Source organism: Phodopus roborovskii, unplaced genomic scaffold (assembly GCF_943737965.1).
Source record: "Phodopus roborovskii unplaced genomic scaffold, PHOROB, whole genome shotgun sequence".
Classification (NCBI taxonomy): domain Eukaryota; kingdom Metazoa; phylum Chordata; class Mammalia; order Rodentia; family Cricetidae; genus Phodopus; species Phodopus roborovskii.
In genome coordinates this window covers 573091-587552 of record NW_026125543.1, presented here as the reverse complement: position 1 = coordinate 587552, position 14462 = coordinate 573091, and the positions used below count along the sequence as shown (strand labels likewise).

The window sequence follows — 14462 nt, the reverse complement described above, 5'->3', positions numbered from 1 at the left end:
TGCACTGTGTATATGAGAGTGCCTGAAGGTGTCTGGAATTTCAGTTACAGGTGGTTGTGACTGGTCTGATGTTGGTGCTGGGAACCAGCCATGGGTCTTCTGTAGCATTCCTAACTGTTTAGTCATCTGTGCAGTCCAATTTGTACTCTTTTGTGGCCTTCTTACTAAATTACCAATTTATCATAGAAAATTGACCTGAATAACAGACTTATATTATTCCAACTGATTGAGGAATTTTGGACTTTCAAGTAGTCAGTAGAGGGTCCTAAATCGAATAGAATGCTTGTATATTTTTAGGAACAAAACTTTCAAAATATATTGATGAAGAGACAATCTTCATATAGGGTCATAACCAGGGATATGACATCATCAGACACAGTACAACATGTAAATTGTGATGCCAGGTATTCAACCTTTTGTGATTTTTATGCTTGTCTTTTGGAGACAGTGTCTCATCATGCAGCCCAGCCTGGCCTCAAACTCCTGGCAATGCTCCTGACTGGGCTTCCTGAATGCTAGAATTAATTCCAAGCAAGTACCACCACCCTTGGCAATCATTTGAGATTTAGCAAGGATTGTATGCTTGTTCCTAAATTAGTCTAAGAATTCATCATCCTCTCCCTTCCCAAGGCTGTGCCTTGAGTGCAATGAGAAAAAGGAGAACTTCATGGTACTTGTTATGTCACAGTAGATAAAGTACAGATACAACGAGGATAGAAGGACAACATGCTTTAAGAGCTCCAATGAGAATGCAGCTGTTTTTATTAGGGTGGTTTGGAGGTACATGTGCAGAAGCAGGTAAGACTAAAATGGGTGGAGTGATAGGGTGGAGACAACATCATTCTGTATACTGACAGAGTAAATGTTGGGCAAGCAACTGATAACCATCCCATCGTGACATAATTTTGTATTCCTCAGGTAATGCTATAAGTATGTTCTGAAAGGCATAATGCTGTGAATACTGAATAAGGAATACATGAAACAATCAATTAAGCCGAAGAGTGTGAGGGGCTTGGCTTCTGGAAAGCTAATCAAGGGGTAAGATTATTCAGAAGCAAAAACACAGGGAGGATCACCACAAATAAATATGATAGCATACTGATTAGCTAATGTTTAAGGGATTGAGATGGGAAACCAGGATCACTTACAGTTTTTAAGTCTGAATGTTGACATTGACTCTGCCTATTATGGGGGAAAGGGTTAGAGAAAAGCAATTATTTATGGAACTAAGAAATGGCTTACATTTTCTGTATCCTTTATTTATGTAGCCATATTTATGTGGGTTGGGGAAAAGAAATATTAATGTGGAGATTAGAATCACTGGGGTCCCAAGGAAAATCACTACAAACCCCACAGATTTCATGGCTGTGCACACTAGAGCGAGAGGAGAGTTGCCAAGGTGCAGGAAAGGGCAGGGTGAAGTTCCAGGAAAAATATCTAACTTTTTCTACTATGATGAGCATGCCCAAGTATGACCAAAAGGAACAGGGTGGAGGCTGAGGTATAGGGAAAGACAAGAGCCCTTGACTTAGCCTTAACATAGCAGAGCCACAGAAAGATCTATCTGAGAAGCTGCATTTAGTTGCTCTAGAAATTTCAGTTCATCTCTACAGGAGCAGAAAGTAGGAGTGTGTTTCTCTACTATTGTATACATTTGGAAATTGAGTAATATTTTACGAGTTAATTGTCATGACTTAGTCTGTTCACAAAATCAAATACTGTTTATAACACGGTTTAAATATTCATACATATTTACTATTTTGACAGTTTGGAATAGCAATATATATGGCATATAGTTTTGCATGTACAAACTATTTCTATAGATTTTCATTCAACTATAGCTATGTTGTTTATAAACCATAATAAAATACAGTTATGTAATGTAATATAGCTTATAATAGAGTTTAAAATATTGCTAGATATCTTAACTTATGTTTATAATAAATATGTTATCTGAAATCACAAGTATATTTTTTCACAACCAAGAAGGTAAGAGGAGAGAGACAAAATGTAATGATGATAATTACCTCTTTCTGCTCATTTTCCTTTCTTTTAAAAAGACTGCCTCCTGGGGACCTCCACTATAGCAGTGTGAGTGTACAACACTGTCCCAATAACTTGTTTTTATATATACTCACATGTGTGTGATAGAAACATACAACATATTCTTGGTTTACATATATGTTGGTTAAAATGAAAATAGCAGTATCCCACAATAAATGTTTCAGATAATGAAAAGGATTAATTACAGAATCCAGGTTTTCCCAAGCCTCGTTACTCGGTGCGAAGTAGGTGTATGACCCCTTTCCTTCAATCTCCTCTCTTAGTTTTGAGACATCGGAGTAGTGCTGAGTGGTAGTGGCTCCCACAATGCCCAGCGTGCCATAAACATGGTCAATAGGCATCACTGAAATAGTCAAGAAATGAGCAAATGCTTAGTACTTGATTTCCAGAATATTCATTCACAATCACTCAAGCTTTGCACTATTCCCCAATATACTGAAATAATTAATTTAAACAAAATCATGCCATGAAAACCCTACTTTACAAAAGTTGCATTTTGAGCATTATAAAATAGAGAACAATTTGAACTATTATTTCTTATATTCTTGGTGTTAAGAAAGTGATTTTTTTGTTCTGTTTTGTTTTGTTTTAAGGCAGGATTTCTCTGTGTAGCTTTGTAGATCAGGCGGGCCTCAAACTCACAGAGAGTTGCCTGCCTCTGCCTCCCAAGTGCTGGAACTATAGGCATATGCCATCACTGCCCAACTAAGGTATTAAGTTTTAAAAGATCAAATCCAAGTAACTTACAGCAAATCCTGTCACATCAGTAACAGTTCAATTAGAATTTCCAGAAAATATGTCTGATTATTTTAGCTGAAGACACTGCTCCTTGCCACTCATTGAAACTAGCAAGGATAACACATGCTGCACTTCTGGGCTGAACCTCTAAGCAGTGTATTATCTTTACATCTATAATTTTAATGTTCTTGGTCCCTAAAGCAGTATATAGACACAGTTATCTCCATTTTAATTTAAAGAAAACACATCCAATACTTTCAGAAGCTTTTCTTGGTCTGAATGTCAGCCTGAAATCGTATGTCTAGTTGTCTGCAGACCACTTGCTTGATTTAAACATTGGTGTCATTTGGACATAGTCATAAAGTAAATGACAACTTTAGTGAATTACCCTGATAATTATTAAATTAAATCATAAATTCTGTGAAAGAACTCACAATATAACACAATTGGGTAAAAGTGAAAAGGGTTAAATTTAGTAGACTTTTGTGGTAAGCCCATGCCTAGATTGAGCAATACACTTCCTACACCAAACCTAGTTCAACAGTTTCCATGTGAGAAAGCTGTAACATAATTGAATACAGAGGTCATATGAGTTAATCACATGACATTGTCACCAACATTAACCAAACCCCTGATCTCAGCAAGTTTTCAGCTGCTTAGACCAGAGTGCTTTGATGACACAAGCCTAGCACCTCATTCTGAGCACAGTAGTATGCCAGGGACTGTCTATGTGTTGTTGTCCATAACAGTCAGTCTACACCTGATTTGAGGCTGGAGGGCTGTGCTCCAGGAGGAGACCATTGTTTTGGGGAACAGGAACATGGAGAAGGGTAATGATTGGCATTGCATATCCAGAGGAAATGAAAAATGACTTCATTTTAGGGGGGGCAGAATTATGGGCAACCACATTTCAAAGTGAGCACATTTTCAAAGCAAGAGCTGTTACAAGCTCAGAGCTGCTCAGTTGTAGATGTAGTTATTAAAGTAGGCTCCATGCTTCTATACAAGTTCAAAGACAGGGACTTTCATGAAGGGGGAGCTTAGCTATTTCCAATTAGGCTTCTCTTTAGTTTTTGGTTCCATCAGTTTCCAGTGACAGAGACAGGAAGTCTACTATTTCAGTATTAGGGAAAGCATGAGATTAACACAAAAACATTGAGAATTTGCTTGTATTTATGATTTTGCATGCACATTTCTGTATTTTACCTGCCGGACAGCCTTTCATGCCTTCCATTCTCATATAGCCAGGACAACATTCATATAACACAGTCCTGCAGAGAGGGGGGGGGGGGGAAACCTCAATTTTAAAACAGAAATGCCAAAGATCCACCTTTACATAAACTTAACATGTCACTTATTTCCATGATTTACTAAAATTGTAGAAGCTAGCTTTTGTTTCTGCTCTTAGATACCAGATATTTATGTAAGTTTGATTATTGTCTGTACCCTTGTGTCACTGGGGGAAGGTTCCTGGATCTTGACCATGGAGAATAGTGTTTATGTGCAGGTTCACTGTATGGTAGCAGGCACCCTTAAACAAACCTCTCTATACATTAGAATTCAGTCTTCCAACTGTTTAACATGGGAAGAGCAATGATAATACCCAAATACAAATAGTTATGAATCTCAAAAGAGCATTTTTAGAATAACTTAGGTATGCATAACAAAAAAATGCTCATTAGAGCATGCTATCTTGAGACAACAGAAATACATTAACCCATTCTAATTTATAAAGTCAAATCTCATGTACAATTATCAGCATAAGTTAATTATACAAAATAGGACATTCTTTGATGTTTTCCTACATTTATCTGATATATTTTGATCAGGTTTTATTCATTTTTATTCTCCTTAGTTTTATTGCTTCATTTTTTTCCTCCATGAGATAGTATCCCATGAACCCGGTTGGCCTTGAACTCTCCTCTGAAACAGAAGATGTGCCCAAACTGATCTCATAAATACTAGGATGAAAATCATCACAGTAGTTTTATGTGGTGCTAGGGATTGAACCTAGGGCTTTGTGTATTCAAGGTAAGCAGTCAACCAAGTGAACTGCATTTCTAACTAAGACACAGTTACTTTTGTTTTAAATTGTCTGTAGTTTATTATTATTATTATTGTTATTATTATTATTATTAATACATGTTTAAATTTTCCTATTTTATTTGAATTTTATCTGTAGTTTCCAGAGTTGGCTGTACCTGAAACAAGGGAACTGCATTCCACCCTCATGTAAATCTTAATTTTCCCCTTGTTGAAAATTTTACCTACACAGATCTCCAGGGAATAAACAGACTATGTAGTAATTAATTAAATGTCCTCATGAATTTGATTTACACACATTATAAACAATAAAATGAGGTATGTCTAGCTGCAGTTAATCTAGAGGCTAGAAGACACATGAAAAAGGACAGGGTCATTATGAGACAAACGTCTGTAACACATGCTAATATAATCTGAAGCTCAACTCTTACGTAGAAAAGTCACGCAGCACACAGGGTGAGTTTGTAGAGCAGTGGCCTGTTATCTTAACTGATAAGTGGACAATGTGTTTAACTCAGATAATGCTTCGAATACAACTAAAGTGTTTTGTTTTCAGAGATCATGTATGTGACACAAAAGTCCGTTTTCCTATATGGCCAAGAAGTCATATAAAGCACGAAGAAGGTACAGTCCCTGCTCTGCACAGCTTGGAATCAGGGACAGTTATGCTCACTGTCTGAGTTTCAGCAAAAAATGTGATAGAAAGCTATCTGAAACATCGCTGTCTGTCATCACACAAAGAGCCTGCAGATGCTCTGTGAAAGGGATTCTACATCATTCTAGACACTACCTTAACCGAAGGCCCAGGGATACTTGTGCTTTTCTTGAGACCTGGCCTGTTTCCTTCTGGGGAATTCTGAAAGTAGATGTTTAACCAGAAGCCAAGTTGAAAACTGACATTCCCCAGAAGATACTGGCAACTTGAACAGAAGTGGGGGGTGGGGAGCAAGTCACGCATCCTCCCTACCCATAGCATTGGTTTCTTTGGTTAGCTGAGATTAGCATTTGTGTTTATTTCATTAAAGAGATGTAAATGTGAGAAAAATTTGCTAAGAGATATTGTTACAGTTTTGGTAGAAAGTCTGTCTACAAACAGGACTTTTGTTTAATGGAAAACAAGAGTCTTTTGTCATGTGACAACTTTGGCATCTCTAATGTAATTATATAGTGGAAATAAGACTCCTGTAATTTCTAGGAAGAACATAAAAGCATTTCCCTTGACACTTAGCATTGGAAGACCACTGACTTCCCCAGGTTATATACTTCTGTGTTGAGTGTTTGTACCAGTAGCACAAAAATATAAATAAACTATTAACTAATTAATTAATATTCATTTTGAGAGTGTCTCACATTGGAGCTCAAACTAGAATTTGGGGTGTTCTTTGTGGGATGATGAGTTTATAGGCATGAGCCCCCATGCCTGTCAGAAATAAGGGTGGAACCAATGTTTCCACTCTTTGGAGAGTACCTGCAGTTCATCATGGTGTGCTAACAGATCTTTAGATCCTGCAGTCCTCAAGGCTGCCCCTTTAGAGGATTCAGTTCAGGCTAATGGCAGTGAGCAGCCCTTCCCACTGTTTTCATCACTGGGAAAGACATGGAAGCCCCTTTTTATTTACTAGGCTACATCACTTTTGAGACAGCATCTCCTTATAAAATGATGAATTGGCATAGGTGATTCCTAACCTTTATAGGTCCAAGGGTTTTTATTTTTCCAACTAATGGTTATGGTAAAATAAAACAATAAGCTTGTCTAATACGTAGGCAATAATGTTTTGCAGCTTTAAGTTGATCAGTCAAAGATACAACTAAGCTAAAATTGTATCACTAAGCTAAAAGAAATCATCCCGTTAGCCATTGGGATATTGGATGGAGTAATGGGCTTCTGCTGTCACCCTCATGGTCCCCTGGGGATCAGGTGGTTTGTAAAAGGCATCAAGGGTTAATAAAAAGTGGAAAATGCAATTTTTTATAACTTTATGCTTTAGTGAAAACTCAGGGTGACATGTAATCTTTTCCATTATTTTTAAATAACTGGAGAAACACAGATTTGGGCTTTTAAAGCATTATATTTCAAACTAATTTGTTGTCCTGCATGTGTGCTTGTGTAGATGTGAGAAGGCTGGAACACAGAGTTTAACTGATTCTCTTGGAACAAAGAAAGATCAAATAAAGAGTAGAAACCATGTTTGTTCACACTGATTCTGGCTATATCATACTGGCATGGGCTTGTTTTGGTCCCTCCAAGCTTATGGGGTCAGAGAAATGGACTCTTTTTAACTGTGGAGATGAGAGGGGGGTTTCTTAGTCTGTGCAGATGAGCCTTTCTTTACATACTCATGAGATTGGACAGTATTTTCAGACTGGGCTTGTACCCAAGAAAAGACTAGTGACATCCCTGTGGGATCATGAAACTGTCAACAAAGAGAAGGGTGAGACTCACGTTTTCTTCCCGCAGATAGCACCTTGATACCAGTTCTTGCATGAGCTGAAGTATTTCTTTTTGGTGCCCAGAATTTGCTGGAGAGCACAGACATTTGGGCTGGAGAGTAAAGGGGAGACAAAAAGAGTTAATCCATATGGCTATTATCTCTCCAGTCTCAGGTCCGGTGGCTAAAAAGAGAGTTTAGGGTGCAGACTTGATATTCCAAGATGTTATTTTTAACACTTTGCACAACTTTGTTGAGCCAGTCCTACTGAGTCCCTAGAAAAGCAGATGTCTGAGGGAAATAAGCAGTGAAGGAGGAGAAGAGGAAGGGAGGGGGAGAAGGGGGAGGGAAGATGGAAAGGAGGAGAGGAAGTAAGGAAGACACATTGTATATTTGAGACTAATACCAGTATTTCAAAAAAGTTCACCTGAAAGGAATATTCAAACAGAATTCAATTTAACAGAGTCTGCATTTTATGTACACATTAATGGTAATAGTGAACCTCCATCCCCACCTTGTTTTAAAACTATGCATGCATTCATTGGAGGATGGAAGGTTCAGGATTCACCTGAACAGTGGGAGACTGACCACCAAGGACACCCATCTTAGTATCCTTTCTGCTCCGTGGTTGTCTAGGTACTTACAAAAGCAGATAAGTGTTAAAAGTAACATTAGAACAATGCCTTTACACAAAGGAAATGTGTTTCTTTGACTAGGGCAAATGAATGTGTTCTCTATTGCAATTTAAGTTTGCTTTCTCTTAAAGGGTGGAAATTCTGCTCCACTGTGGGGAAGAGTACTCTGAGAATTAAGTAAACCCTCTAAGGCTTGGGAAAGATGCCAAGAGCTACATGTAAAAAGTACAGATGTTTGCTTAAGTTGTTTCTAATAACTTTTAAAAATTTTACATTTATCCTAAAAGATAAAAGTACTTCAAAGAATTCAGAGAACCAATTATTCAGACAAGAGATTAATTTTTATATATAAATCAAAAAAATTTGTGTTGAAATCCTGTGAGCTGTTTCAAAGCCTTTAACATGATACTATCTAACAGTAGCCTCTTTAATTTGAAAGCCATATTCTGCAGTTTTGGAAGGAAATAAAATCTCAAGCAAACTGAATTACGGAAGATTAGCCTATTGTATTTTGTTAATTACATTATAACTAATAATCCACATAAAGTAACAATTATTATGTTGATAGCAATTCTTATGCATTTAAGACATGTCATAGTAACCACACACACACACACACACACACACACACACACACACACACACACGCACTTAAAGAAAACTCATTTTTTTTCTTTTCCTGTCCACCTTGCAATAAGTAAATCAACAACAAAAAAACCCTAACAACTACCCTGAGGTACATTCATAAGGAACTTCATACATATTTCTAGAAAAATAAAATAAGCCAGGGACTCACCCCTGATCCCGACCCCTGATGCGGCTGTGAGCCAGGACCTTGTCATAGTAATTGTTGGCATTTGCAGGGTTAAGGTTGCACAGCAGCCGCAGCAGCAGAGCCAGTAAGGGCAGGAGAGGAACCATCTTCAGCCCTGAGCTCCTTCCAGGAAGAGAACTGGCTTGTGCTCTGGAGAGCTGAATTTATGTAGCTCAAGGCGGTGGGAGGGAACTGGGGCTGTGGGAGGGGGTGCTGGAGCAACCTGAGACTTCCAGATGCTGTCCAGAAGCACCAAGAGTGCTAGCTGCCAGTGAAAGTCTACTGGGTCCTGAACAGACTGAACTTCTCCCATTTGCTTTCAATCATGGAATGCCTGACTTTCACTTGTATAGGTTTTGTTTATGAAAACAGATGTATCTGAGCTGGGGTGGGGTGGGGTGAGGGCATCTCTGCCATCTGCCTCTGCCATTCTATGTCTCTGAGCTTTTTCTTTACTGGTTTGATCTTATCACACTTAATCATTCCACAACAGAGCACTGGGGTTATTTTTCACCAGGAAAGGAATCACAAAAGGGATTTAATACAAATCCTAGATAGATTTACAACACATATAAAGTATGATTTCCACAGCTAAAATGGAAGAGGCACATGTTCCTTGCAGTGCTATGAAACTTGGGCCATGCCATTTAAAATCTTAATAAGCATAGAAGTTTAACTAACAAAGATCTACTTTGAGAGAGTTTCCCTAACTTTTAAATCTCTCTCTCTCTCTCTCTCTCTCTCTCTCTCTTTGTCTCTGTCTCTGTCTCTCTTTCTCTCTCGTATATATCTTTGTATTTGTATGTACATAATAAAATTTTGCTTTGTATTGCTTTTTCATTACACACAGGCTGCATATCCTGATAGGCCCTGGAAGCAAGTATTACTAATCCAGAAGTAATGTAGTAATTAAATACATATTAAGAAACGGCCGCTGCCAAGAACATCATTGCAATTTTTTTAAAAGAACAACTGCAGTCTCTTGGTGTTGGACTTCAGCTGAGAAAAGGCACAATTTTTACCTCTTCACACACAATGCGTCAGATGTGGGGAGTCCTTTAGATGAAGAAACCATGGAGGTCAGAAGGGACATTAGGCTAGGAATGCTAACTGTCATTAATTTGTCCATGTGAATTCATACATTTTAAAGCACCCTTGAGAGAAGGTGGTATGTTTCTTTTCTGTGTTGTGAAGTTCTGCTCTGCTGTGGTTATCAGTATTGTCTTCCCCCTGGAAAGGGAGAGATGCCATGCCTGGACTCTTTATGTTTTACAATAGGGAAAGTTGAAGGGGAGCGCACATTAGGCCAGAGAGAATTCCTTATCTGGAGAGATGTGTGTAAGTTTCCTGTGGGAATCGTCTTTGAGTGTTAAAATAATTCTGCAATGACTGGCTGATTTATTAAGTAAGTACATGATCAAACAACACAGTTTGGATGAGTCAGAGGCCTCTGTCACTTTTGAAATCTTAGTATTAAAGGATTGAAAATGTACAAAACAATCCCTAGAGAGCTGGAAAAGAAGATACCAGAGAATTAAACTTTGTTTCTTTCAGGGTATTTGTGTGATAAATAATACTAATGAAATTATTCTAACTGTATCTGCCTTTTTCTTATTTGCTTTTATGATAGCTCTTTATTATTCTTAGACTGTGCAAATGGTGAGCTGCTGCTAACTACTCAATGGACAGACCTTCTTATATATAAGGTCTATCTAATATCAATCAAATGGCCATAGAAAAATTTTGGTGATATTTAAGGGAATTCTGTGATATACATAAGTAATACTCATTTACTGTTTTACTCAAGGCAAAACACATTCTTATGTAACAAAAAAAAGCATACTGAATCCCTTTTTATAGTTTCCAATAATAGAAATTTGAAATCTTTCCACCCTGAGCATCATGTTTGAGACTTACAAAACTCCCATGGAAGTCAACAAATGCCAATTCTCCACAAATATTTACAATTCAGATCAGTAATGACATCAGGGAGGGTCTTGCAAATGAGATCCAGAGGACACACAAACCACCATCAAATCCAGAGACCAAGGAGAGCAAGACTGAGGCCAGGCCAGAAATGTGATGCTGTGTTTAATTAGTGGGAGAAAATCCAGAGCTTTCTGGATTCTGAGCCCAGTGGACAGTCTAAGGGTGGTTGGGATGGGATTGGCAGGATGGGGCCACAAAAGAGTGGGAGAAAGTCTAAAGAAGGGCACATTCTCTCCTCCAGGGTCTTCATCAAAAGTCACCATCTCTCCACACAGGGCCCTTTGTCTTCTGCTCCATAAAAGGACTCTAACCCTAGGGGAACCTTGCAATATCCCTAGCAGTCAGGAAGGAAGATGACGGAAATCATGAAATGAAGTCTGACTTTCCAGGGATGCAAAGTCTGACCCAGAGACATAGGTCATTAGTGAGAAAGAATGGTTTATTATGTAACTGAAGAGAGATAGTGTGTCTGAGAGACAGGGCCATTTGTCTCTAACCATGGGATGCAGATTTACAGGCAGTTCTCTGTATCTAGCCTCCGGAGACTGTGAGGTCATAGGACTGCCATGCTTACTCACTAGTGTGTAACCAACCTCAAACTCCTGCACTCCCCAGGACTCCTCAGGGACTAAGCCTCAGTGAACCTGGGTATTCAAACCGAAAAGCAGTATGCTATGGTCTTGCTTGTATTGTGTGCATTTTAAACGCTCCTTCTTCATCATATGGTTCATGGATTGTCATGGCATTTGAGCTCTGGGTGGCTTGCACGTGTATTATACAGCATAATCCACAGTTGAAGTCCAGCCTAGCTTTGAAGTTAACCCTTGCACCTTGTTAGGGAAAGCTCCTTCATCACTTAGGCACATGGGCTGTGGGGACTGCTACCCTTACCTATTGCCTGGGCTACAGCTCCACACATGGAAATACTGGGAAAGATTCTGTGGTCTTTGGGTTCTTTGAGATAGACCAAAATTTTTCTTAAAATTATTAGGTTGAAAAATTACTAGGTTGAAAGAATTTAAATTAAGCAAGAATCTTGTATTGATTTTGCATCTTTAAAATATGTTTACAAATGAAATAAAATTGAACATCAGCAGCCAGCCTAAAGAGATCAAGAAGACACGCTACAGACTTGGATATTCACATTGACACATTGTAAAGTCTACCTATATGAAGTGGGACTTCTTTTTCTTTTTTTTCTCTCTATTTCTCTTTCTTCCTTACTTCTCTCTTTTCCTTTCTTCCTTTTTTTTGGGGGGGTATTTATTTATTTATTTATTTTGTTTTTTTTAAGATAAGATTTCTGTGTATAACTTTGGAGCCTGTCCTGGAACTCACTCTGTAGACCAGGCTGGCCTTGCAGTCATAAAGACCCACCTACCTCTGCCTCCCGAGTACTGGGATAAAGGTGCGCTGTGGTGGTATATACATTTAATCCCAGCACCAGGGAGAGAGAGAGGCAGATGGACCTCTATGAGTTCAAGGCCATTCTGAGCTAGCGAAATTGATAAAGTCTAGAAGTGGGGCTTGTGAAGCCTTCTTTTCAGTATGGGTTTTCTATGGATTTCCACAAAAGACCCCAAACATAGTCTTTTGTGACACGGGGAGGGGAAGACAATAGAACAATATTCAGCCTCATAACTCACTACACTCCAAAGAAAGAATCATATTCTTTTAACTTGACTGTTAACTGTGCTGGGCAGAATCTGCCTTTAGGAATAACAGGGGATGGGGTGCTGCCTCCGTGCCCATCTCCTTAGACTCTGCCCTTGAAATTCCTTTACATTGTAGATTCACATCCCTATTAAGTAGTCAGCCATGTAAGCTTCACCCTCACTGAACTGGACACATTTGAGCATTTAACACTGAATGTATTTTGTATTAGCACTGTCTACTTTGTATTTCTCTGGAGACATCTAGTGGAGAAACCCCACTGTACAAATGTGTTTAGAAATACTGGTAGCATCTATTACACTTTTATTAAACTGATAAATTAAAATTCATAGAAAACAACCTAATTCCAAAGAGTAACCAAGTAGGAATTAAAACCCCTTCCAAGAAATCTTTTAAGGCTGATGCAAAAAGGGACCAACGATTGATGTCAAATCTGAAGGAAGAGCAGAAATAGTTGAAATAGTAACAGTAAATAGTTGAAAATAAATTGCTTCACTTTCTAGATTGTTTTCTTTACACTGATTGATGCATAAAATGAAAGCATATCTATATGGGTGCACATATACTTGCCAATACACATGTGTGCCTGCACATGGAAGCCAGGAGTTGATAGTGGGGGTGGGTCTTCCTCTAGCACTCTCCACCTTATTCTATAATTTGATAATTTCACACATATATACAATGCATTTTGGTCATATCTCCAACTATCCTCTAACTTTTCCCAGATGCCCCCATTCCCCTTCTCAATTTCATGTCCTGTTATTTGTTATTTGTTTGCTTGTTTATTTATTTATTTATTATCTATTTGAAACTCCTGAGTCCCAAATTACAGCTAAGTAACTGGGCATGTGTGTGAAACCATCTGCTGGAGCATGGTCACTTATTGCTTCCATAGGCACAGTTTGCCAGGCCAGCCATGATTGTAGTTCACAGCGTTCACAGCTAGATAAGCCTGCAAAGCAGCTTCCTGTACTATGAAGGCTACATGCAGTGAAACTCTTCTAGATGGATGCCAGCTTGTTTTCGTCATGCCCTATGACTGAAGTAAGTGTTGTCTGTGTCAATAGGCTCTTACCATCAAGTTCGGGTTGACAAACAAGAGTAATAGAAAAATCCTGTATTGTTTGGGGGTGGGGTGATCCCTACCAATAATTCGAAGGGACAGACAAAGGATGGATGTATTCCACACTTATCATCGGATTTTTGTTTTGTAAACTGTAGTTTCTGAGAGGAACATTAACCCCCATATGCATGATAGCTATACTTAACTCTCACCCCATTCCAGAGAGAAATAAAGAGAAGTGTACACACACACACACACACACACACACACACACACTTTTTTTTTTACAAAGCTTATACAATAGTACACTTACATATGTTTGTGTGTATAATACACACAATACACATGTAAACAATAGTATAATGTCCCTCCAGAGCCCCTTCTCTATGCTGTTATCCTTCTATCCCCCACCCATTTAAACCAATCTGCTTATTATTCCCTTCCCCCCTTTAATATTTGCTATTTCCCTTCCAGAATTTCTGTTTCTAGTTTTTTTTTTTTTTTTTTTTTTTTTTTTTTTTCCATTTTCAGGTAGTCACAGTGAAACACACAGATCTAAAGAGTTAAAGCTTGGATCCACACATGAGAAGGAGCCCCAATGTTTGTCGTTCTGGCACTGGGTTACTTTTCTCAGTGTAACTCTTTCTAATTTCACCCACCTTATTCTTAAGGATGAGAGTTCTCTCAGAGCCCAGATCACACTAGTTAGCTGTTCAAGCTGTCAGTCCAGTGGGTGCTGGGAATTGCCCACTAAGACTACATATGTGAATCACTGTGCCAGGCCCTTTGCACTGTTTTGAAGCTCAGACTCAGGTTAGCACACTTACACAGTAAGCGCTTTCCCCCACTGAACGTCTCTTCAGGCCATGATTGGACTTTCATTAAACGATATTGATTTGCACATTGCCTCGCTCTCATGTTCACAGCCCCTGTCCTCTTTGGCACTCATAACCTTGCCCACATGAAGTCTCTGTCTTCAAAGGCAGGACATTAAGCATCCTAGTCATCTGCTG

The 14462-nt window shown here is 38.7% G+C and overlaps 1 protein-coding gene across 4 annotated transcripts in view; it reads right to left on the bottom strand.

Moving 5' to 3' along the window:
- The window catches only part of Postn (periostin), a 31784-nt gene extending 22928 nt beyond the window's left edge, over positions 1-8856 (bottom strand). For all 4 annotated transcript variants that reach the window (XM_051176936.1, XM_051176938.1, XM_051176937.1 and 1 more), the window contains exons 1-4: positions 8706-8856; positions 7289-7387; positions 4009-4073; positions 2250-2407 (exon numbers count right to left, since the gene is read on the bottom strand). In XM_051176936.1, coding sequence (XP_051032893.1) covers positions 2250-2407; positions 4009-4073; positions 7289-7387; positions 8706-8830 — 447 coding nt within the window. In that variant the 5' untranslated portion in view covers positions 8831-8856. The remainder of the gene's footprint in view (positions 1-2249; positions 2408-4008; positions 4074-7288; positions 7388-8705) is intronic.
- Between the last annotated feature and the right edge of the window lie 5606 nt (positions 8857-14462).